Genomic DNA, 26,892 nt, shown 5'->3' on the forward strand with positions numbered 1-26,892 from the left:
AGAGAGGGAGAAGAGGACATGGGAGAGCAGGAAGGTTGAGTCAGGGGAAGAATAGAGGAGAGCAGGATTACAGATACCATAAGAGAGGGAGCCATTACAGGTTTGACAACAGATCTGGCAATATTGATATTTCCAGAGATCTACAAGGATGACACCAACTAACAATCTAAGCAGTAGTGGAGAGGCTACCTTAAATACCCTTCCCCAATAATGAGATTGATGACCACCTTATAGGCCATTCTAGAGCCTTCATCCAGTGGGTGATGGAAGAAGAGGCAGACACCCACAGCTAAACACTGAGCCTAACTCCTGGAACCCAGTTGCAGAGAGGGAGGAGAGATGAGCAAAGGGGTCAAGACCGGGCTGATGAAACCCCCCCAAAACAGCTGACCTGAACAAGGGGGAGCTCATGAACCCCAGACTGATGACTGCATGGGACTGATCCAGACCCCCTGAACATGGGTGTCAGTGAGGAGACCTCAGCAATCTATGGAACCTCAGGTAACAGATCAGTATTTATCCCTGACATATGAATAGACTTTGGGAGCCCATTCCATATGGTGGGATGCTCTTCAGCCTGGACACATGGGGGAGGGCCTAGGCCTTGCCCAGGATGATACGACAGACTTTGGAAATCCCTCATGGAGGGCCTCACCCTCCCTAGGGAGTGGAAGGGGGATTGGGTAGGGGGGTTGGGAGGTTGGTGGGGGGCGAGGGAGGAGGGGAGAGAGAGGGAGCTGGGATTGACATGTGAAGCAAGCTTGTTTCTAATTTAAATAAAAAAAGATGGATGTCTTTGGCATGCTGGGTCAAGCCAGTAACAAGAGGAAGGGGATGGATGGCAGTATGCTAATCACCCCCCATGACAATGATTTCAGTGCTGACTCCTGTGGTATAAATGTTGACTTCATGGCCAGTTTAAAAACAGCAACGTGGCATTGCTGGCATGAAGTTGGGAGGGGGATTAACTTAGTATTCCCACCATAGATATTGGTAGATGGGAATCATTTGTGCAACAAATGCAGTAGAAAAATAGAAATTGGCAAGCAATATGTTTTGAATTTTTATTACCTCAGCTTTTCATAAAATTTATTTAATTATAAGTATAATTTCAATTTTAAAGAATGCTGCCTACCAACCAGTTCACAAAATTCCTGAAATTATAATCATTTGTACTCATAAAGCAGTATGATCTAAGCCAACTAATGCTCAAATAAACTCTGAAAAAATAGCTTGGAAACACAACTCCCCTGGATGTGAGGATGTAGGATATTGAATGGGTAGAAATGAGGAGCAAATGCAAAAAAAAAAAAAAAAAAAAAAAAGCATCCACCCTGATATTCAGGGAATTAGAATCAGGGACTTTTCCTTTTGGCTCTTAAGCCAAAGGAGCCAAGTTCAGGAATGTGCTCATCCACTTCGTGGTTTGGAAAGTTCGCTAAGTAGACAAGGCTGATGTGTCTGAGTGAGAGTCATTATTCACATAAGTTCACTCATGATCTATTCTGTTATAGAATCTGCTGGTTGTAGTTACAAGGTCAGTGTTTGGGGCTGTGAGATAGTTCAGGTAATAAAGTACTTGCTTTGAAAGCATGGGGACCTAAGTTCAGATCTACAGGTCTCACATAAAAAGCTGAGCATGGTGGCACATGTAATCCTAGACCAGAGACGACAGAGACAGGAGGATTCTCTGGAGCTCACTGACCAACTATTACTGCCAATCAGTGAGCTCTGGGTTCAATAAGAGACTCTACCTCAAAACCTAAGGTGGTGGAGAGAGGCTGGTGAGTGACTCCGAGGGTAAAGACTCCTGCTGCCAAGCTTGAGTTCAATACCCAAATGATGGAAGGAGAGAGTTTCCTCAAGCTGTCCTCTATCCTTCATTCATGTGCCATGGCACGTGCATGCTGATACACCCACTCACACCCAAAATAAAGAAGTTAATGTTTCTAAAAGGTAGGCAGAGAGTGAGGAAGACACATGACTGATCTGTGGCCTCCACACTCAGGGAACACCAATGCACACACAAGTCCACAAGTGAGTACATGAATATACACACCACACACACAAGCACAGAAGTTCAATATTTTGAAAATCAACTAAGAACTTTCTATGAAGGGGGCAGTGGCCTGAGATGGGTCTTCCTATCAATGGTTTGGGTCTAAGAGTGACTTGTTCATCATTTGACTATAGTCAGAATGGAAGAGAGTTCTCAAAAGAGGACAAACTCAAACCATTAAGAAAATAACACAGAAATCTACCACAAGAGAATCCCCCAGGAATCTACAAGGATGATCCCAGCTAAGACTCCTAGCAATAGCAGATACGTAGCCTGAACTGACCATCTCCTGTGGCCAGGCAAGATTTCAAGTGGAAGGACTGGGACACCACCCCAGCCACAAACCTTTCAACCTATAGTCTGTCCTGCCTGTGGAATGTGCTGCAGTAAGGGTGGCCTAGAGATTGGTTATGGGAGTGGCCAACCAACAACCAATTTAGCCTAAAACCCGTGCCCACACTTGATACTGCCATGGTCCCAAAAAGGCATCCTTGCCTGTCAGAATTTGCTGGGTGCATATGATGTTTAGAGGAGACTGACTGATAGGGATAGAGGGAAAGTGTCCAAGAATCCATGGTCCCTAAGATGAATGAGAAAGTAACAGGAATTAATAACTGTTTCCCAGAGAACCTTGCCCTTCACTCTTACAATGCCTTTCCATGCTGCCTCACTGCAACCGGCATCTGCTGCAACATCTCCTCAATGTAAGTACAACACTCCCAGTGTAAGTAGCGTCTGTGGCATCATTCAGGGACCTCACTGATCATGTTATCAGGACCGAGGGGACACTTTCCAGCCATACCCATCACTATGGTCACTTCCCAGAGAGGGAGATAGCCTTTTTCAGATGAGATGACTCTAGAGATACTGCAGACTGGTCACTCTGCTGGTACACAGGAGCCTAAGAGCCCTTTGAACAATAGGACTGAAGGACTCTACAAAGTGGGTGATGGCCATAATAACATGAGCTACTGACATCAACTGGAGAACATAGTGTCTCAAGATGCACAGATTCAAAAAGAGTGGTTGTTCTCCAAGCCGCCTTTCTTCCTGTTCCTGCTAAGACTATGTATTCAGGGGTTGGGACTCATTGTGATGGCATATTATCTCTATGAGTTTCCTTTTGTGGGACAGAAATTCTTGAGTTCTCTCATGAATGTCATCCAAATATTATAATCCTTCATTTCCACTAATTGGCCTTTTACTTCAGCTTATTCAAGAGACTAGAAAATTCTCAGTCAAATTATAGAGAGGCAACTGTTTCTGTAGAGTATATTTTTAATGAGAATATATTGTTATATTTGGAATACACGGTATTCTTGCTTAATAGAAACGTTTACAAGAACACAGACGTTTATGTCCAAACACCAAATGAAGTAGATTGTTTAAGTGACCAGTTTTGCACCAGAAATAAAATATATTATACAAAACAGGGCTATATCCACAGTCATCAATTCTCACTTTCTACACAAAATGACAATAAATTAAATCACATTATATGCAGATAGCTCTACTTACATTAGAATATCAAGTTGTATGTAGCAAGTGCAGCTTTGACTTTTCTACCAGATTCACGGTAGGTTTGTATTTATTTGGTAGTCCTGTATTTAAATTATCCATTTACAATATGGCTCAAAAGACATGGGCTCCAGGATTGACGCTCTGCAATGCCTAGCTCATGACCCCCTTGTTTCAGCTATGCAAAGGGGACAAAGTTCTGATTCTTAGAACCACAGCACGTCTGACCTGTTGAGGGCACTTCACTGATGACTTATCTGCTATACAACATTGAACATTTTCAGACACAAGCACTGAATCATGAATAAGGTACTCCATGTCAAACCCCACATTTTCTTCTTGCTTTGTACAAATAAATTCTGCTCTATCCAATAATAGTTATATACTACGACAGCTTTATTCTAGAAAATAAAAATGAATTTGGCAGCCTGTTGGGATTCATGCTTGGTAAATGGACCCTTTGTTCCTGTGCATATAAATTTATGTCTTTAAATATGAATCAAAGAAATGTAACTTTTTCTATTAACTCCAAGGTCTATTTGTTCAAATCTCTCTGCTAAGAATCATCTCAGACCTGACACACTTAAGAGTTTTTGTAATATGTGAATTTTTACATCCAAGATTCAGCTCTCACTGAAATCCTTTTCATTGTGTTTGAAGTGACTTAAAGCATAAACACCAACATCAGCTGGTTCAGAATGCACTTTCTGGGTTTGGGACAAGTTAACATTAGTGATTAAAAAGAGATTTGAACAACATCCAAGCCAGCATCTTTTGAGAGTTACTTTCACCATATAGGTCTGCAGGAGACATTTGAAAAATCAGCACGCTGAGAACCAAAGCTAAGACTCACTAGTGTATATGAAAATCTCAGACTTGAACTGTCCAAGGCCATGTGTGGCCAAGTTACTGTAAGACTTCTGGTTAGAAGTCAGTTACCTCCTCACAGCCAGTGCTATTTTGTCTTTTTCTCTGAGTGAGTGTGGAGGCCTCCTCTCAAGCTCCCACCTGCATGGGAAAGGTGCTGACACATCTATGGAGCCGTGATGGATGCTAGGTGGGGCTCTGGAAAGAAAGGCCGTAGAGACAGTGTCAGCTGCAAAGCTCTTCTCTCTATCGCCTTGGGAGAAATAAGCTCCTGATTCTTCTCACTGGGCATGTTCAATGCTCCTTGTTGAGACTGGCTATTGCAGATGGTCAGAAGTGTTCATTATTCTTCAGTCCTAAAGACCAACTGGAAGAGAGACCGGTCTCTCTGGTGCCACCAACTCATTCTCTCTATGTCTATGCTGTCCATAAAGTACTCTGTGTTTCTAGACAGTTTCCTTTTGTTCCACTGAATGAGAAATTCAGCTCATTATCAGCTTCCTTCTGAAGTCCTGAACCACAAGATGGAACTAAACAAAATCCATGACATGTAGGTAGAGGGACCAAGTTTCAAATTGGCATTTGCCTTCCAAGCTGCATCTGTTAGGGATCTGAGTTCTTTGTGTGTCAAGAAACATAGGCACTAGTATTTTTCCAATTTATAAACACTATTCTTTTTTGTAAACACTGTTCTTTCTTGCATGCGCCTGTGTGTGTGTGTGTGTGTGTGTGTGTGTGTGTGTGTGTGTAAAAAGAACTGCACAAGTAGCTCAGCTTCCAGAAAACAATGGTGCCACTGGAAAGGCTTTGGAAAGCACTCACTGTATGTCTGAGATACACAAGGCCTCCCTTTTCACTTCCCACTGCCCTCTTACATCCCTACAATCTGTCCCAACCAGAAGGAAGGAGGTAAGTTAGGGACAGAAAAGGTGCATGTGTCTTCAGTAAGGCACAGGAAGCCTGTGAGCAGGGGAAGTGACTTGGTATTCCAAAGCTTTTCACTCATGGGAGAAGGAAAGGGGGGCATCTGCTCCCATTCCATTGGATTCTCCCTCTCCCCATGAGTCCTGAGATGTAGAGAACTATTTTAAGGCCTGTGGAACTATATCTGTGGTTCAGGAAAAGACACACCAGTGGTTCTTAAGAGCAATATAGTGCTGAAGGGATTCCTTGTAACACCTCTGTTTGGGTGGAAGAGACACAGCTCCACACACACAGAAAGTTTTATTTCTGAGTTTGTCTTCTCTCCCAAATCTAAGACAATAATGTTGGCTATAAAATGTGTGTTTATTTCCAACACAGTAACTATGTGCTTATTTTAATTTGTGTATGAACTTGTATTTGACTAGATGAGAAAAATACTAGTAAAATACCCCCCTTTGAAACTTTAATAATTGGATTTAAGAGTAAAAATGTATAGACTGGCTTAAGAACTAAAGCCCCATTTAGTTTGTTATATAATAGTTGGCTACTGGCAGATTATGAATGACTAGTTGTCAAAGCTGTTGCTCAGCAGTTAGGAATTTAAGAGTTCTTAACCCAGAGCTACCACAGAACTGACATCTATACTCTCAGCAAAGGTTTGCCAGCTTAGTGGTGTTTTCAAAACTTAAAGTAGTTTGGGCAACTCATGTGAAGATTTATTTTTCTGAGACAGGGTCTCACTGTGTAAATACAGCTGACCTGAAACTCACTATGTAGACCAGGCTGGTCCTAAACTCACAAATATTTACCTACTCTGCTTCTCAAGTACTGAAATTAAAGACCTTGCCTAACCATGTGAAGATGTTTAAGAAAGAAAAACTACACAGCAGACATGTAAATGACCTTAATAATACTAGAAATGACTCCATACTCCAGAGATGTCTTAAGTCATCCTGCTTTTTTTTTAACAAGGCTAACTCCTTTCTCATCTTTAACACCTTACCTGGGAATGAGCTATTAAACTTGTAACAGTTCCTCTAAGCTGAGGCAAAAACAAAAGATATTTGCTGCCATTAATGGGCCACTGTATAAATTCAAGAAAGGTTGAAATATTTACATCAAAGAATATAGTCAAGTAGAGAACTTTCCCCAACATCACCTTCCTGTAATTAACATGCAGGTTCAAAAACAAAACATTAGAAACTGAGTATCTCTGAAATGTATGGAAAAGATGATTGAAACGTAGAAGAGGGAGATCAGCTCTCTTGTTTAGAGAACTGAAGTGGTTGCGATCTGTGTGCTCTGTTTTAGTTATGTGAGTTTCCAACCGTCAGCTACTACTGCTTTCCTGACTTCTATATCACAAACTCTCCTCCTTCATTAGAATTTTGAAATTTACCTTTCTCACCTACTTTTTCACTCTTTTTGAAGTCGGACACTTTTCCTTTAATAGCCCCAGTGCAGAACCACGGTGTAGTTTCTCCCGTTGTCCATGGCTAATCCTTTTATTACATGGTTTTGCATCCCATTTTCTGAACCATAAAAAAGAAGTGTATCTCACACAGAAACAGCCCATTCACTTTGACTCAAGTGGGATGCAATCAGATGTGATGTAGCCCTTCCCAGGGATACAAGCATGAGACAGCTTCCAGAACTTTCTGTGTTCGCTAGACTTTCCTCTTCTGTTAACCTGAGTGAATATGGCCTCCAAGGAATTATGCTATTTCTCCTCTTTAAACTGTGCTTCAGATACTTAAATGTTACCAAGAAAAGCATAATTACAGGACAGTATCCTTGTTCTGTCCCCAAAACAATGAAGTGGGAACCCAAATTTAAACCTCAGTCAGTACACTGAACTGATTGCAAATTGGATACCCAGCTAAAGTTGACTCAGTCCTACCCACAATGCACTATTCTAATGCCCTGTGGGTGATTCGTGTTGGCTGCAAAATTCTGTGGGGATCAGGAGACACGGCAGATATCAACATTCCCTCTTTTAGCCACATTTTGATAAATTGCATACCTTTTAATGTATCATTTCTGTGCTTCACTGTCAAATTCTCACCCCGTTTCTTCTTGAGGGAAAGGTTTGCATTTCTGTGTCACCTCTGCTTAACTCTACTGACTTCCATCTCTCAGTTTTGAAGTGAATCATTTGGCCATACTTAGAAGGGATGGAGACCTCCAGTATTTAAAACAATTAAAAATGAAAAATGGCTTAACATCAATGTATCCCTGTAGAGTTTGTAAACTGAATCTATTTCTAGATGTCTGTGGTCAGAGCAGCAGTGAGTATCTGGCCACAGCCAAGGGAAAGTGGACAGCAGAGAAAGAGAGGCCATCCCTTCACCACCATGGATTTGTCACACACTTCCTCCATGCTTTTAAAATATAAGTGAAATTTAATCTTCAAAATGAAAAAATAGACACATTTCTAATACCAAAATATAAGATTAAAATACTTAAAAATAAAATGTTAGCGTGAAGTAGGGCTTTTTTTTACATCATAAAAGAAACATTTTAGACTTGCTTTTCCTATATAAATCCTCCTAGCTCATTAATATTTACAATTTTCCAGAGTAGCTTTTTGGAGACACTGAAAGAGACAGGGAGGATGCTTTCTGGAGATATGAAGTCAGACCTGAACATAGACACTGGACACAGCCCTTGCCTACCACAAACTTGTCCACTGGCTCCAGAGAGGGGAAACCTGCATTCTCAGCCTTGAGATTGTTTTCATTCCATTGTCCTCTTATTGGGTGTTAAATTCTTTCCAAGAATATTCTACTTGTAAAAAGTGTTTTATTCTAGCTACAAAACATTTCCTTTCAGAAAAGCCACATTTTTATATCCTTGTGTGAAAGGCCCCCAAAGCCATCAAGATATGGAGACGCCAGATACTCAAAACATAAATCTAATCCTATGCCCTTCCCACAGTCAGAACACCTAATAGAATGGCGTCATATCTGTATATATTTGCCATGAGATGAATGGCCTGGAGGCAGATAGTGATTAATAATCATTCCTGAGCTTCTAAAGGAAATTTAAAGTGAAATGACTACTGCGTAAAACAAAGAATTCTCCACAAATGCCCTTTCTGTCCCACTGATGTCCTTCCTTCCATCTATCTCTCAAGCAGACAAAGAGAGAGGGGGCTTTAAGCCACTGAAAAGTGAGATCTGATGGAGTCTTCGCGTAGTTCCCGATGTTTCCCAATGTTCCTTTCTTCTTGCTGATTTCGCCTCTCAATGGTTATTCTGTATTTCTTCCTGGGTAAAAGCAGAACAAATGCAATAATAAAACCTCACTGGACAATAAAACACTATGGCTCCTCTTACAAGAATGCCTTCTAGGGACATCTGGGTTAGGTTTGATAAATTAGAAGCGACACATATGAAACCCTGGTCAGAGATTAAAGTAGTGTGCCCCGAGGCATCATGTCCTTTATTCAAGGAAGAAAATTGGCCTGCTTTCTGAAATACCATAGAACAAGCCTTCCCCTTCTTCCCCGGGAGCCTGTGGGTTCAGCCTTATCTATTCTGCCCCAGAAGCTCTGCTTAACTCCCAGAATATGCCTCCCTGCCCCCCGATAAAGATCTTTGGTACTGTGACCAAAGGAACAGGAACACGATTGTTCCCACAAAGAGCCACATACACCCAGACTTACATTTCCATGTGAAATTGAAGAAACCTTACAAATAAGCCATGAGATTACTAAAGAATGGACCACCACCACTGCAGCAAACGACCAAAACCTTGAACACATGTACATATTACCAGTTTACGAGCCTTGACGTTGAGTCACAACAGCTAAACATGTGACTTCTCCAAATACGGAACACATTGTAGCCTGGATCAGAGATCACTATGAACTCTCTCCAGCTGTTCAAGGTGAACATGGTCACTTATTTCTGAATTGAAGGATGTCTGAGGAGAGGTTCGTCCTTGGTCCATATTTCCTCTCCATGTTTACATTTAGTAGGTAGAAGGGACTCTCATAAACATATCTGTGATCCAGAGATCTCAGAAACTCTCTGGTCCATGGTGGCAAGAGTACAATAGAAACTCATAACCCAAGATGACCACCATACCCAAGATTGCACCCAAGAATGGCTTTGCTAGTTTAACCGTCGTCCTTTTTCTTGGAAAGAAGGGTATGGGCAAATCACAGGGAGCATTATGCAAAGACAGGAGATGAAGACAAAAAAAGCAAAGTGAATTTTAACTTCATGAATGGTCCCTACCTGAAAAAGTAGAAGGCCATTAACAAACCAGCACCAAGTAGGGCCCCCACCACGATTCCTGTCACTGCTGATTCTTCTAGGCCACCTGCTTGAAAAAGAAACATCACTAATCAGAGCTCATTTGGAAAGAAATAAGTAAAAATACTTTGATTTGTGTTCATCGTTCATCTCCCAGTTGAAACAAAACTTCCTTTCTTTGATGTGTGCATGCGTGCGTGCGTGTGTGTGCGTGCGTGTGTGTGTGTGTGTGTGTGTGTGTGTGTGTGTGTGTGTATTATGAGAAGTCCTAGACTGTCTTCCTTGTTTGGTATATGCTTTTCAGAAAGCACTAAATATATGCACTGTCACATGACAGTGAAGAGAACAGTAGCAAAACAAGTTCTGAGTTGACCCTGGGACAAGTGGCAGTCATCCTAGCATTTGTGAAGATGAGGCAGGAAGATCTCAAGTTTGAGGCCAGCCTGAGCTACATAGTAAGATCTGTAACAGGGAAGAAGAAGGGAGAGAAAGAAGGAGAGAAAGAGCAGTAGGGAGGGAGGGAAGGTTGGAAGGAATGATGGACAGAGAAAGAAACAACAGATTCAAGAAGGGTTTGATGAGGCTAGAAACTCAAGATTTCAGACACGTCCATACTCTTTTTGAGTTCAGAGTCAAAGAAAGAGTCCTGGGTGGGCAAAGGCGCTGACCCAGCTCTTCTGTTTCTCACAGGTGGATGGTGACACTTCAAAGTGTTAGAAGATTTGAGGAAAATTGTATTGGGTCAGTATTCTGCTTTTAGACGTTCTCTCACCAAAGCCAGAGTTCCATCTCAAAATGTCCTACATAGCTTGTGAAATGTAAACCGATCAGTCCTTCTCATCGGGAACTCAGGTCTAGAAAAAATCAACAGCTCCTCTCCTTGCAGAGTTTAGAGTAAGCCTAAAGGGCACTGTCTCATCAGCTCCTCAGATCAAAGCTGGGTACATTTCACTTTATGTCTGAGAAAAATGAGGATTGGTGACTTGAAGGAACTCTCCTAGGGTCCCCAAACAGGCAAGAAGAAAAGTGAGAGACTATGTAGTCAACACATGTCTCCATTAATTCTTTCTCATAACCATTGCATGGATATAAACTCCTCATCATTGAAAGACGTTCCTGAGACATAATGACCATTCATGTATTCACCGAAAATCACTAACTGGCCTGCAAGATTGATATCACTTGTTCTTCCTCATGATTACCAAAGCCCCTCAAAGACAATCACCTCAAAAAATGTTCCTATCTCTGAGGAAGATACACTTGCTTCCCTGTCTGCATCCATAAACTGGCTGTAAATAATATGTTCAATACTTATTTGCCACTTTGTAAGCTACCAGGTGTTTAAGAGCATTGCCCATTCCATCCTGAGGATTTGGAGATCAACTGTAAACTTTAAAATCAATAATGAGGTTTGTAACAGTAGATGAATGGAAAACAGTTAATAATATTTTTACTTTTTTCTTGAAATGGAAACCTCTAATAACTAACAGATTGTATAAAGAGATATAAATCCAGGCAGAATATTCTACCATTTGGAAGAAAAGAATAAAGGGAAGAAAGATGGACACCTCTGGTAATGGAGGAGGGGTGGACATGTAAGTTGTTCCCATGCGTTTGAAGGCATCAGAAAAAGACATGGGCACTTCAGGACATGAGTCCTTGAGAGCAACATGTGTCAGACTCATATGAACCCGGGATCAAAGAAGAGGAGGAACAGTAAATTAAGTCTCTGAACTTACATGATTTGCAAGGAGAGCTATTGGTATGCTCCGCAATTCTGGTTTCGTCTATTCTCAGTTTCAAAGGGCCCCAAGGATATTTGACATTGGATCGCATTTTGAACCGGCCTTCTTTTCCAAAGTAATCACCAATAACCTACAGAAAGGCAAAAGTCAGACGTACAAAATGAAAGGCCAAAGGTACATGTTCCCAAAGGAGGCATAAGCTCATAGGCTTGCATTTGCTTCCCAAAACACAGCCTGATCTACACAGGGTGCCTCTACATATCACCACCTGCAGGAAGTGACAGCAAGAGCGTCAGAAAAGCATGAGAAATGGGAAGGAGGCTCCCCTGTTGTGTACACAAACTGTCACAGCGGCTCCTCGGGGTGGGAAGGAATCAGGGTCATGTAGGTGTGGAAAGGTGTGGACACGACAAAGACAGTGCCACCTGAGGTCTGTCTGTAATGGAGGCTATACCCCACCAATGTTGTCCCTTGGTATTCATCATTTGTTGCTGCATAGTGGGGAGGGTGGGATTTTCATTTCCCTATGAAACAATAGTCTACAATCTCACGAATTGACAGCTTTTTCCTGGCTCATCCCATAGAGCCCTGTCTGGCCTTCAGCCACAGACCAGCCCACACTGTCAGTCATGTGTAAACCCACTTCCCTCAGGGGTGTGTGACAGAGCCAATGCTGCTGCATGCATACTTACGTTAAGTATGTGACAGGTACCCAACCCTACACTCCTTGGTTAGATTGACAGATAATTATAACACTAAAGAATATAATTTAGAGTGACAGAAAGATGACTTTGGAGGTAAAGGCCCTTGTCACCAGGCCTTAAGACTTGGATTTGATACCCAGGACCAACATGTTGGAATGAATGAAATAACCAACTCCTACAAATTGTCCTCTGACCTACACACACACACACACACACACACACACACACACACACACACACACACACACACACTAAACAAGCAAATAAATAAATGCAATTTAAAAATTGGGTCTTTGAAGAACTTTCTGCTCTTTTGGTTAGTGCCCTGTCCTTAGGGGTCACATTTGTCTCTAATGTGTTCACTCCTTGTACTCTGCCATTATCAGATTGATCTCTGTTTCAGCTGTCACCCTAGACCCCTGAAAAAAATCATCATTCATTCCTGATGTAATTGCAGGGTCATGCTCCAGTGAAATGACGATTATATCAGTCACATGAGACTATCTGGCAGTGCCTCCTCACACAAAGCTTCCAGGGATCCCCCTCTTTTGTCTGGGCACAAACTTGTGGCTCCTGGGTGGCCTGTGACATTTCTCCTCCCTCCTGACTGAGCTACAGCAGGCTCTCACAGGCTGTATCTGCTCAGGGTCAAAACGATTCTAGGCTCTCATGAACCATGACAGTGGCTGCTATGTGCTGAGCAGATCCCAAGTGCTCTGCACACTACAGCCTCACAATGGGATGAGATGGACTGTCAGAGGAGGAAGCTAGACTGCAGACAAGACCCAGGAAGGGAGAGATCTGAAACCATTCTGTGAACACAGCGAAAGGGCTCCAGCTCCCTCTCCCCTCCATAAAGGCTAAGCACATCCCACAGAGAGGAAAAACCTATGTCAGTACCCAAAAAGGCAACAAGAGTAGTGACCTTTATTAGAATGGAAAAGCTGCATCTGCTCCTCACCAGCTGCAGCAATTGGGAGAGTGGTCTGTGCACCTTGCCTGACCCTGAATGTGTAGGTGTGAATAAGCCTATCCTGAGAGCCTGAAAGCAGGAGAACTGACTCCACCCCTTGCTTATTGCTGCATAGGATAAACTAGCTGGAGCAATGCCTGAGAGCTCACCCTGGTGGTGAGGATGGGGAGGGGGGATTGGTGTACTGACCAAACCTGCAACCACCCAAGCCCAGAACCAGAGTTACGAGTCGACCCACCCCAACAAGCACCCCATCTATGACATAAAGGGACACATCCTACAGATCAAAAGCTTCAGGACCTCCATGGCACAGAATATCCAAGAGGAACCCCAGTGAGGTCCCAGTATTGATGATGTAGCATAATCCAGAGGCCTCAGACCAGCCTCTTTGCAATGTACACTTGCAAGTAAAGATATATGGACAAAAGGGTATACTGTGTGACTCACTAGGTCATGCTACAGCTTCCATAATCAGATTCTTTTTTTCTCTTAAATTTTATTTTTTTTATTTTATTTTACTGGGGTGGGGTGCAAGGGCAGCAGATGAATATGAAGGAATGAAAAGATGAATGGAATCTATATACATGATGTGAAAGACACAAAGAATAAATAAAAAGTAAGTTTAAAAAAAAAAGAGTAGTGGCCTTGCAAGGAAACAGGGCAGTCACCATTATCTGCTGAATATTTATGTAATACCTATTTCTTTCTCTTTACCTGTCAATTACAGGTCACATGTTACTTTCCTAGATTTCATTTCATATGGTTCTAATGACGTTATGAAACCAGCAAGGAAAATAGCATGATTCCCATGTTGTAGCTGAAGAAACTGAAGCAGGGAACCCTTGCCCCTGGTGACTGTCACAGACTCATCTTCAGTCCAGGATAGACCTCTCTGTCCTGAAACTCTATCTTTTGAAAATCTGTACCAACCACTAAGGAAAAAATCTGGAAATGCTAGAGGCAGGTAAGTCACACTTCCTCTGTGGACTGATGCCCCTATTACACATGGCTAAGGAGTGACACTTGACAGTTCTCTACCAAGAACACACATGGCTGTATATCCTGCCTTCTGCCTGTCCCCTCAATCAACAGTGAGATTTTCCTTCATGGAAGGCTCATTTTTATTTGAACACTAGGAAAAGTACACTCTAAGAGTGCCTACTTGCAAGAATGACCAATGAAGAATTTTCCTTTACTCACCTCCTGGGTGCCTGCTTCAATGTCAGTCATGGCAACCACGGAGAAGTCCCCATACCGATCCCCGTTGGCATCTATGGACACCTGCCCGGCAATACCTACGGAAGAGGTAAAGAACTCTGTGTTAGTTACTTACGGTACCTCTGCCTGCCAAGAAAAGGAATTGATGGGATTTTTTAAAACAAATTTATGCCACAGGGAATCACATCAGTCTGGAAGCATTTTTGTTGGCATTTGGAAAGACATTGTAATTTCATCTGTGTCTGCATTCCTAAATTCTTAACATTTCTCCATTTAAAAAAGAAAAGAAAAAGACAGAAAGGATCTTTGGGGAATAGTTTTAAAAAAAAACAGATTAAGGCTAATGCTCAAGGCAGTGTGCTTATTCTAGAAATTTTTTTCTGAAAAGTAGCAGAGAAGATGTCTTATCCTACATAGGTTCATGTGGTCATTGGACAACTCCTAAGCAAAATCAGGCTGGCCAGGATTCAGTGAGCATGCTTCATACATGGGAGAGCAGGAAGTCTGGTTGGTGGGTCCCCAGAGCCAATATCTAGAGAGCACTTCTTCATTGCCCAGTGTGTGTTCATTCATCGCGTATTCAAACATTATGCGGAAGATTCCTGGGTGCTGACTTAGTTCTGCAGCAAAGGTTAAGTTAGAGCAGACAGACTCTCTGCTCAAGGAGGGCCCTGGACTGAGGATTCAGCTTTTCCCATTAGAATAAGCTGGTTGGGGCCAGAGTAGTAGGTGAAGATGCTTGCATAGGCCATAGGTTTGATCTCTGGGACCCATGTAGTAGAAGGAGCAAACTGACTCCCAAAAGTTGTCCTCTGATTTTCACACACACACACACACACACACACACACACACACACACACACACATACACAGAGAGACAGAGACAGAGACAGAGAATAATTTTTTGAAATTTTTAATGTAATTTTGGATTGGTTTTCTTTTTCTTTTTTTTCTTAAAGAATCAGAATACTGAATTGCAGTTTTGTCTTTCCATAACCTCTGCAACCTTGGCCAAGGCATTAGTCCTCTGAACCTCAGCCTCTACAACTAGCATAAACAGGCATAAGCTCATGTTCCTACCAGGAGGCCGTGGAGATAAGCACATGAGATAAGACACGTGAGACATCTCCAACAGATATTTAAGCAACACCAGCTCTTTCCTCTACAGTGTCACTACGGCTATCATTATTATTCTCACAGGCTGGGTAGCCCTCAGCCAACGTACTTGGGGCCAGACGTGTTGCAGATTTCAGATGTTTTCAAATTTTTTAATATCTGCATGCATATAATAAGACATCTTGGGGACAGGATGCAAGTCTAAGCACAAGATTCTTTCATTTCATATACACTATGATGCATGGCCAGAAGGTAATCTTAATGCGGTATTTTGGGCAGCAATTTTTTGCATAAGATAAATTTCCATTATTAGGAAGTTTCTTTTTTTTTAATTTGTGGTGTCATTTTGACACACAAACTATTCAAGTGTGGGGGCATTTTGAGCTTCAGATTTGAGGATGGAATGTGCTATTTTAAAGTTATCATTATCATTACTGTGCTTGAGTTATCATAGAAGGCACTTGACCATGTTCCACCACTCAAAGGACCACTCAGCACAAGTTAACAAAAAAAAGGCCGGGATTATGGGATTACAAAAATCTCTATACTAGCACACAGGCAGAAACCTATGATTCAAACCACTATCAAGAAGTGTAAGTTACTGACCTGGTATAATTTACAAAGACCCTAAGACATAAAAGAACCAGAGAACTGGGAAGCTCCTAATAAAAACGGTTCATGCTCACGAACAAAGTCAGTGAGACATGAGGCTGGAACAGAGCAGCCAGAGCACAGAGGGCCCACCCACCTTGACCAGCGATGATGGGTGCTCACAGCACCTAAACACCCAAAAGGCCACCAGAGAGCAATGGCTGACGTTACACCATCTGTATTTGCATCTTCATTCACTAAGCAGCAGGATGTGTGCACCAGCCATGTTCTAATTAACACAAGTCATTTGTTCTCTTTGTGGGAGAATTCTTTACTGTTCTTAATTGGGCCTTCCCCAGAAGTAGTGACTGCCCCAGGAAAATGAGTGTCTACTGAGGAGCATCCCAAGGGAAAGTTCCATCCTCTTGTGTGGCTTGGAGAGGGTAGGCATTTGGGTTTACTGTTCTTTGGGCTGTGGTTTGAAGGTCCACTTATTTTTCCAGACTTTGGGTTACTTTGCTGGAAACAGAATGGAGTTACCATTCATCTTCATTTTTTTGACTTCTTAATACAGTCAGGTTACAAAGGATGCACGTATCACAAACTTTTGCATCCTTGGGAGCCTATAAAACTTCAAGTCATATACATTTAGTACATACATATAAATGTAAATGTGTGTATGCATATACATATACATATATGTGTATATGTGCATATACACATACATATATGTATATGTGGGCATATACATATACATATATACATATACATATACATCTGTTCTCTAAACATGTGGCTATCTGGTCATTCTGTCCAGAGGTGTTTGGGAAGCTCTGTCCTGCTCAGTGCTTTGCAAAGTGTTTTATAAGATGCAGTGGCCCTAGTAATCCAATGCCTCATTACACCTTTAAGTGATTGCAGTTCTGTCAAGAAATGGGGTGAGAACTCTTGGGGTGGCTGCTTTGCAAAGTGAGACTTCACCTAAGGGTATCAAGCAGAAGGTGAACTTGTTAGGGTGACAGCAGAATTTTCCTTCATATCAGCAATGATTCTCTCCAACCCGGCTTCCATTTGCCTAGAGTGGAGCCTGTGTCCTGAGCCACACACAGTCCTGTTTACTTTGTCCCTCTGACCTCTCACACAGAGGAAACATGGCTTCTTTTTGAACCATGTATTGAAAGTCTTGAGAGTTGATCATAGGTTTCCCGGCAATAAAACCCAATTTTGTCAAACAACATCCAGGGTATTTTTTTCTCCTGACAACTTAATGGTCACTTACAGAAACCACTAAAATTAAAAGTGTTTTTAATGTTAGGAAGGCTTGAGTTTTTCTTCACACATCCACCTTAGAGTTCTTTGAGGGGCTGCCTTCAAATGGACTGCTGCTCAGCCAATAAATAGGCTCTCTGAGTCATTCAAATCCAAGCTCACCTTGGCATCAATCTTTACATTTTGGACACACAAGATTCTAATTTCAGACTCAACTATACAACTCTTTCTCCTCTTGGTGCATACTGACTGTGTAGACCTGGCCCTCAAATGGAACCATCAAGATGGCATATAAGAAAACTTGGCACCTGTCTTAGCTCTAAAAAGAACTATATCCCAGCCATTGTGGGCACCTACCCTTCTCTCAACCACTTTGCCCAGTGGTGTCTTTCAGTGTCCCCAACTCTGGCTCCTGTCCCACTGTCAGAAGACCAAGAACAAATGACCACACCATGCAGTGAGTAATAGCTAAGAATGGGATGTGCCTGACCAAGGTTGTGTCCCCACACACCAGTTTCTTGGTGTGTTGTGCATAAGTTCTGGGAAACTTAACTTTGTCCTAATATGCCCCCTGAATTGCCCTATTTGACTCCTGCCCCTCAGCTGAAGCAGGAAGAGGCAAAATGAGCGCATCGAGGGAGTGTCTTCACCCCCAGGCAACTACTTTTCTAAAATGAAAGCTGTCACTCTTGTTCAGAGTGAAACATGGCATTCACTGAGACCACCATAGAGAAAAGAAACTTACCAGTAGCTACCATAGCTGCTACCCAGACAACCCTAGCTGGAGCTCCACTCCACCCTACTGCCCTTTCCTAGTAATATCTGAGGACAAGCTGAGGCCACTGAACGTAGAGGGGACCATCCTGTGCTCCACTCTCAAATCTAGACTTGGCTTTGTTCATGTCTTTGAAAAGTTTCACCCATGAGATTACAAGTAAGTATAGGCATTCTCCAGTCCACTAAAGGGCTCCCAGGACAAGCTGACGGGAAGCAGAACTGACACAGCCTCCTTACAGAGGATGCAGGCTCCTGCCTCCTGTCTCCCCAGTCTGCACTCTGTGTTGATGGTTATCAGAAGATGCTCCCCAGCATGCTGCAGGTTAGGCACTACAGAGCACCAGTGAGGCATACCATCTCCATGGAAACTAAAGTGGCTTTCTGTTTCAGTGGGTTTCCAGGACCATGGGTCTGGCCCCGCTGCATCTTGAGCTTTGGGTCCTATGACACTGTCCCATATATTCAGATGTCAGCCACATATACCTCCAAGCTTCTCAGGGGACAACCTTCTACCACATACATCCAGACGACAATGCAATTGCTACCTCCTCTGTGCCATTGTCTCCTAAACAAAATGACTTCTGTCGCCCTCAGGTCCCAATCAGATGCCATGTTCACAGCCTTTCCTTGACTTCTCTTACCCACCACGTTCTGTCTCCCCACTCTGCTTCGTTTTACAGCCCCTGGAGTGGGGGAGGGGTGTTTATTGCCTGTTCCTATACACGCACATTTGCAAATAAGACAAACTGATTATGGGCAACATCTTTTGCTCTCTGCTTCATCCCAGGCTCCTTGAACAGTGCCTGGCATATCACAGATGCCTGTTGGATGTATTAGATGAGCTTATTCTAGGAACCAGCTCATGCCAGTTTGGAGTGTTGGTGAGATAAGAGGAAACCACTGCTCCTATATGCACTCTTGACAAAAAAATATAGATTAGCCAAATTTTCTATAAGATGTTTGGCAAAATAGTCAGTCCTGAAAACATACTTACAAGTAACATTGTACTGACTGAACAGGTTATATTTAGAAATATATATCTGTATGCACAAATATGTACATATATATACACATATGCATGTAATAACAATTAGTGAAAAATGAAAGAGGCCATGAATGTGAAGGAGAGGAGGAGGGAGTACATACGAGGGTTTGGAGGGAAGAAAGGAAAAGAAGAAATGTAATTATAATCACAAAATTTTAAAAAAGAAGCCATTCGGTGGCGATTGAATCAACAGAGCCTATTAAAAGAAAAGGAAGTTTGGCAACATTTGATGCACTTTGTAAAGCACCAAGATACTTTGAGACCCAAATCCCTCACCATTAGGGATGTTCTCTGAAAGAAATAGTCACAAAACTCCATCAAGGTGTGCAAGTGCCTATGACACCACACTGCAGAATAAGGAAAACTGTAACTAACTGAAGTATCCTCCAAACAAAGGTAAATTAGAAATGGGGGAGGGTGGCCTGTAACCCAAGTACTGAGGAGGCTGAGGTAGGAGTGCCTCATGTCTAAGGCCAGTCTAGTCTATATAAGCAAGTTCCAGGTCAGCCAGGACTACATAGTAAGACCCTACCTCAAAACAAGCAAAAAGAATTAAGGAAATTATGTTGCGGAATCACATTTAACTCTCATTTTAAAATAGGTTAGGTTAGATCTATGAGTGCTCATACCAAAAAGTGAAATATAAATGGAACTAAAATGAAAACTGGTGTTCACAACGAGATCTGGTTTATAAAAGTTTCGAGTGGTATATATTATGTGCTATCAGAAAGCATAACACACTTCTGGAGTCATCTAGAACAGTGATTGCATTGGAGAAAGGAGATTGTTTAAACTTTCTAGCCAAGAGTAGTCCCATTTTTCAAGGTCGATGTAGGTTGTTGTTGTCAGTTTTACATGTTCCTGTTTTTGTCTGTTTGTTTGGTTTTGTTTGTTTGTTAAGCAGGAACTAATATTCACTACTTTGAAAGTCAAAAAAAACGGAGGGCCTGGGCCTGCTAACCACCTCTAACCACCAGGTTGGATACGAGAGCTAACATCTGCATTTCACTAAAGCCAACATGGTCCAAACATGGGGTTGTACACACTTTTAAGCCTGACAGCAGATCTTCCACACCCATTGTTCTTGGGCGAATACACTTACGTTAAGTGTGTGTGTGTTTTTTTAAGTGCACAGAGCAGGGGTAATGGCTCTATGGGTAAAGTGCTCACTGCCCATGTGTGATGACCCAAGTTCTGACTCTCATGCCCATGTGAAAAGTTGGGCACAGCCATTCACATCTGTAATCCTCATGCTAGCAGACGTAGAAACAGGTAGGTCTCGGAGGCTTGCTGCACAGCCAATCTAGCCAAAACAGTGAGCTCCAGATTCAGTGAGAGACTGCTTCAAAAACTAAGTCAGAGAACAATAAAACCTGACATGAAGTTCTAGCCTACACACACACACACACACACACACACACACACACACACACACACACACACACACTAGTATAAGTGTTATCTAAATAAGCCAGGAGCAAGATAGTTCCTAATAAAGTAGAATCTGCTCAGCGCCATTTACATGCATTGCATTGTTTGATATTATTTTTACAAGCCTGTGAAGCGAGTTGGCTTATTCTCCATACATTAAAACTGGAAAAAGCAAGTCTCTAGAAAGGGTCTTTGTTGCAGCAAGTAGCAACCACAGAAGCAGTGGTTCACTTAGCCACAGTGCTGCTGCCATGGAAACCGAATCCCTACCTTCAAAGGTCCTGTTCCAGGTCTGCTGGATGATTTTCCCCCCATCCTTCTTGCTGTAGCCAGCTCTTAGTACTTCATGTAAAGCCAGGACATAGAGGAGGATGGCATCATGGAACCCTTCAACAAACATGTTCACCTGCAAAGGAAACCCATTGAGTGAGCCTGAGAACCTGATGGTTTATGTTCATCAAAGATACAAGCAAGCAAAATGCTCCAATCTAATCCTTTAGGTATGAGATCAATGAAGGAAGTGGTCAGAGCTGTCAAAAGTAACTAACAAGAATCTTATCATGTTTTCCTGGCACTGACTAAATAGGAAAAACCCTTCCTGACTTGAGAATTTATAGAGCAAACATGCATTGCAGACATCAAAGAAAGCATTCTGCTGTCCAGGTTAATTATCCCAGGAACTTCAACCCTCTTTTTGTGCAATTACCCTTCTGCCCACATCTTCCATCAGCCTCAACTCAGCGTGAGTCCAACTCCCTAGAGAAGTCTGCTCTACCACTGCCCATATGATCTCTTTACATTCTGAGTGTAAGACACATAAACAGTACGGTAGTAACTGAGCAAGTTGAAGCACAGAAGTCAAGAGTTTGAGGCCAGCCTACACTACATGGTAAGACCTTGTTTCAAGATATCAAAACAAAACAGAAATGTAGGTATCCATTTGTTTGTGCTCAACAAAACTGTTATCAACTGCCAACACATACCAAAGATAAAAAGAATGGACACAGCGTTTTCTCCTGTATTGGCAATAACACCTCAGTCTGTCTTTCTGCCCTCTCCCAAGCTCCAAAGACAGAAATGAATACAGTCTTGAATGTTGATACATTTTGTTTGATTTCTGTCTCAGAAAAGGTATCCTTGCTCTCCATAAACTTAGTTTCATAAATGCAAACACTATCCATTAAACACAGGGAAGTTTCTTCATTATGTTGAGTTTTCATCTGTACCTATGAATATGGTGTAAAACCTTCTTCGAGGGTTCTACGAGACCTTTTGCAAGACTCATATGGTACCACAGCATATTCAATAACTAGTTTATGGACCATATGATTTCCCAGTACTGTACTAGAATACTATTCAGGATATAGTAAAAAGACATAAAATGGAGCCTTTCATATTATAATCTGGGGAAGGGTGATAAAGAGAAACTCAATGGTGATGGCAAACGTTGAACTGAATTCTGAAAATGAACGGATGTTTGGAAGAGCAGAAAGCTAGAGAAAACACTATGGCTAGAACAATGTTGTAAAGGCACATCCTAACCATTACTACATTAAAAACAACTGTCCTACTGGGCTGCAACAAGAGGGACAAGGCCACATGGAAACAGCCAGCAGAAACTCAGACCTCTGAGATCAAGAATGCTTTCTGGGGAACTTGGACTGTCCTTAGTAGACATTTGATCACTTGACTTAAATTATTTCCTCCTTAGAAAGACTATAAATCCATTTGGGTAGGTCCTGCTCCCACATTTATACCATTATAACATAAATGGGGTGGGATGAGAAAATACCATCTTAAAACACTGGGTAATTAACAAACTCTATATAGAAGGCACAAAATATAACCTTTTATCAAGAGTCTGAGTTAATGGCAGAAAGCTAAGATTACAGGAGGAGCAGAGATTCCTCAGAGGACACAGGAAGTTGCTTGTGTGAGAAACTGCCAGCCCAGAAGGGCACCTCCACTGACCTTCTGTATAGCCAGACTCAAGGACATATTCATAAATGGTGTGTCCCAGTTCAAAGACACACTCACAAATGGTGTCACCTGTCTAGAGGGCACACTCAACACCCTGTTTCATTTGTCCTCATCCTAACCCCCACTGAGTCCTGTTTTGTACTGTAGGAATAAGTATTTCAGATTTTCCAAAGCCCAGAGCCTGGGCTGCTCTAATTCTTCCTTTTCTAGCTGTGTTCCTACCTCCTTCTGGGTCTTCAATTCCTCATCTAGAAAATGAAAGAAATGACAGTACCTTCCTCCTGAGACTGCTATCATTTTTCTATGATTGAGAAATGTAAATAACTTCAAATTCCAAATCCAAATAGCAACATCTAATAAGTGACCTATCTTATTGACCTATTTTATACTTGATGGAAAGTAGGACTCCTTGTTCACACTCTGGTGCCCCAGGCATATCTCTTATAATGATGCCTACTAGAACAGCACCTATCCAAGCTGTTCTACCCCACTGACCCTTGGGGAGAGGTGGAATATAGGACAGGTTCAAGTTCACAGAGATCTTGTAGTTAACAACTAGTTGGATCCACAGTCTACTCCTAACCCAGACACCTCACTCAGTCTCTCAGTCTCCCAATTCCTCATTTGTAAAGTAAATGACTTGCCATAGCATTGGATCACCTTACAAAGATTTTTCTGGGGATTAAATGAATTAGAGTATCCAAACACCTAAGAAAGTTCCAGAGACCATGAAAGCCTTGGGCAGATGTTGGTTTTTACTCTTAGCTGTCAATTTTAAGTCTCAGAGACACTATTTTCTTAGGCAAAGAATGCTATAGAAATAACATCTACCAGTCAAAAATTATTTTCAGCTGCCTTGAATATGCTAATCAAATTTTCAAAAGGAATACAAATTCTTCACTTAGACCATGAAGTCATCATGATCTGAGAAAGCATGCATGCTGATGAATTTTAATAAGCAGACTTAGGCTGTTAAATTTAATTCTCAAGACATGATCATTTTTCCTCCACAAGTATATCTTCTCTTTTATAACTTTATAGAAACTATCTTGCTAGAGGGAAAAGTCATGGAATCATAGTTGTGGAACGTGGGGGATGTGGGTGCCTTAAAGAAGCACTAGGTTTCCCATGCTTCCCTGAAGCTATCGGCTACTAATGTTTGGCTTCAGAAGAAGGAGTCATTTTCTCCAGTGGCACAGCCCCTGTCAAGTTGCCCATGTCCCAGTAAATAATGCCCCACCCATGCTCGTGAAAGTCATCTTAATGATATTTAGTGGGTTACAATTTTAAAAGATGTGGAACTAGAAAAGGAACTTATTGGGTAAAGGGGGAGTTTAGCTGCCATGGATGAGAAATTATAGGGGGCAACAAGAGATGTGAGAATGACCAAAATACATTAAATATATGCATGAAATTATTAGAGTAATAAATACTGGAAAGAAGGGGACAATTGCTTTGCTCAGTCTTCCTGAATTTTGTTCTTGCATACCATGCTCTGTAAATGCATGTTCCTGGGGCACCTAGGGCATCCCTGTTTAAAATATGACAAGTTCCTGGGCCTTGCCCTTCTTACTTGGTCGTTATCGTCATCATGGTGCTCCTCCTCCTCCTCTTCTTCCTCCTCCTTCATAGTCTTCCTCCTATCCTTCTCTCTAAATCCTCACTCAGGGACACCATACTCATGTTGGCCTTTCAGATAACTGGCCATGCAACCAACCACCACGCTCTAACTGGCCCTTCCCACTCCTTCCTTCTTGATGTGTCCTCTCCTATCCACATTCAGTAGGAAGAACAATTGTCTGCCCAAGAAGGATGAACTTGGGTTGCTTTTGTCCTAACAAGTTTGATGCAAAAACAGGACAGACAGGCTCTGGGCAGAAACCCTCGTCTGAAATCTCCTACTACCTTGATTTGCAAGTGGATCACAACAGTCACCTCCTGTCCTCTCAAAGTGGCTGAGTGTCTCCCTCTCCCTTCAGAGGAGGCTGCTGACCCGGCTGAAGCAGTGGCACCCTGGCCTGTGGAGGAGGTTTCATCACACCTACCTCATAGGCCCTTGAGTCAGAAGCAAAACCCCAGTACTATCTTTTCTCAAGGAGAAAATTCTCACTCTCACACGTGTTTTTTTTTCCCCTGGTGGGAGGGAAACCCGTTAGCACATTACAACCACTGTAAATTGGAAGTGTAAATTAAGGAGAAAAATGAGGGGGGGACAGTATCAAGTTGTATTAGGAACACTTTCCTTTGGACCTCCAGACTAGAAGGAACCAGGTCACTTGGTCTGCCTCCCTGTCTCTGGACAGAACAATACTTGAACCTCAAGGCCCTGGTTGTGACACATTACACTGTTGTGACCAATCCTAGGAAATGGGATTCCCTTACCTAAGCAACTTGTGTGGGTGTTCATTGTCTGTTTTAGTTACTTAAATACCCTGACAAAAGCAGCTGAGGGATTTATTTCACCTCAGAGTTTAAGGGATCAGTTCATCATCCAGGCCGTGCCCTGATAGCAGCCACTTAAGGCAGCTAGTCACATTGCATGTGTTCAACTGGCTTCTTCCTCTAGATGTAACCCAGTGCCCAAGCCCAGGGAAGTAGACACTCTCCTTTAGTGTGGCTTCTCCCAACTCAATCAGGTAACACCTTACAGGCACATCCAGAGGCTTGACTAATTTGACTAATCTCTCACAGGTGTGCCCAGAAGCTTGCCTCCTCAGAGATTCCAGATCTCCTTGAGCTGACAATCAAAACCCACCATCATAGCATCCTTTTAGCCAGAAAATCCTCCCTAGCATCACTTCAGTTCCTAAATGCAGCCACTCCCAAGCTAGATAATGAACAAGTTGGATTGAGAAAACATAGCAGTTCACAATCCCCACCAGACAGAATCACAATCCCACGTATACACATGGACGTCATGACAAGACCTCTTCTCTGCCAGTTCTGCTAGCCACATTCTCTCATGGACAGAGCCAGATAAAAATAATCATATTTGCCCTTTTTTCAAATGAGCATAGATAGGCTTGGCATTCACAGCATGGCTCCCTCTGTTACACTGCACAGTATCTTCCCCCATTTCTCCCTGGGGAGGCAAATTCATATCTAGGTGAATTCCCTCATGCTTGTGAGTGAGTAAAGCATGCAGCCTGCTTCAAGTGCTATGTATCATGAGAGAGGCCAGTAAAACACGGAGTGACTGAGCTGGGCAGGGGTGGTGCATGTCTTTAATCCCAGCACTTGGAAGGCAGAGGTAGGTGGGTCTCTGTGAGTTCGAGGCCAGCCTGATCTTCGGTGCAAGTTCCAGGACAGCCAATGCTCCTGCTACACACAGAGAAACCATGTCTGGGGTTGGAGGAGCCTACAGAGTACCTGGACACCAAGAAAACCTACAAAGCTCTCAGGTGGAGGCTGCTGCTGGAAGAAGGCTCCCTAAGGGGAGTGCCAAGATAGACTGTCCTGCAGTTTTGCTTGAGGTATTAACACGAACTCAAGCATGTCATACGGTGGTTCTATCTTCCTTACCACAATGGTTCCCAATGCAAATGAGGAAAGCTGTGGGTGTTAATTTCTCTGAAAAGAAACAAGACATGCTTCCTAACCTCTCTTGCAGCTGAAGATCACATAGGGGAAAGTGGAATTTTGAAGGACAGCAAGTTAGAGATGAGCCATGGACTGTTCTTCCCACTTTGTAACTAACAAGGACAGCATCACCTTGTCAAATGCATATTATAGTAAGACCTTGAAAGTGGGTCCTGTCCAATTTCCATGTGCCACTTATGCAACAGACAGCAGGAGTAGCTTGGGAATGTTATGTGGGTGGGTCAAAAGTCAACAATAATTCTACATTTGAGAAACACTTAACACATCACTTCTTTATACTTTATACTTTTCTATGCACTTTTTATTTCATAAGTATGTCACCGAGGGATGGGAAGACAACGCAGTGGATAAAGTGCTCACTGTGAAGCATGAGGACTGGCGTTTGGTTCTATAGAACTCACATGGATGCCGGGTGAGCATGGTAGCTCACCTGTAAGCCTAGTGCTCAGAAGAAGGAAGCAGTATCCCTGGCAAGTTAGCTGCACTTGCTGTTTTGGCAAGCTCTGCCTCAATGAATAAGGTAGGGAGCTACTAAGGACATCTTCCTGGTGTGAACTTAGGGCTTCTATATACATGTATACATATATGCAAGCACACATTTACCTCCATGCATACACACACCACACAAACATACTCTATGTATTACCGATTTTCATTCAATTTCCCTTTAAGTCATAACACTGAAAGTCTGTAACCTGGCAACAGTAGAAAGTGCCATTTTCCAAGGGCTACCACACTCTCCCCGCTCTCACATTTACTAACTGATGCCCTACTCTTCTGTACCAGTCCTGTCTTCACAGAATTCACCCTTGA

The 26,892-nt window shown here is 42.4% G+C and overlaps 1 protein-coding gene across 4 annotated transcripts in view; it reads right to left on the bottom strand.

The window, feature by feature from the left end:
• Positions 1-3,319: 3,319 nt before the first annotated feature.
• Positions 3,320-26,892, bottom strand: part of Npr3 (natriuretic peptide receptor 3) — a 71,924-nt gene continuing 48,351 nt past the window's right edge. For 3 of the 4 annotated variants that reach the window (XM_040757622.1, XM_040757623.1, XM_040757620.1), the window contains exons 4-8: positions 20,770-20,905; positions 14,253-14,347; positions 11,370-11,505; positions 9,613-9,700; positions 3,320-8,637 (exon numbers count right to left, since the gene is read on the bottom strand). In XM_040757622.1, the coding sequence (XP_040613556.1) occupies positions 8,526-8,637; positions 9,613-9,700; positions 11,370-11,505; positions 14,253-14,347; positions 20,770-20,905 (567 nt within the window). In that variant the 3' untranslated portion in view covers positions 3,320-8,525. The remainder of the gene's footprint in view (positions 8,638-9,612; positions 9,701-11,369; positions 11,506-14,252; positions 14,348-20,769; positions 20,906-26,892) is intronic. The other variant, XM_040757621.1, reaches the window with a different exon arrangement.

The sequence above is a fragment of the Mesocricetus auratus genome, unplaced genomic scaffold (assembly GCF_017639785.1).
Source record: "Mesocricetus auratus isolate SY011 unplaced genomic scaffold, BCM_Maur_2.0 Super-Scaffold_100015, whole genome shotgun sequence".
Classification (NCBI taxonomy): Eukaryota; Metazoa; Chordata; class Mammalia; order Rodentia; family Cricetidae; genus Mesocricetus; species Mesocricetus auratus.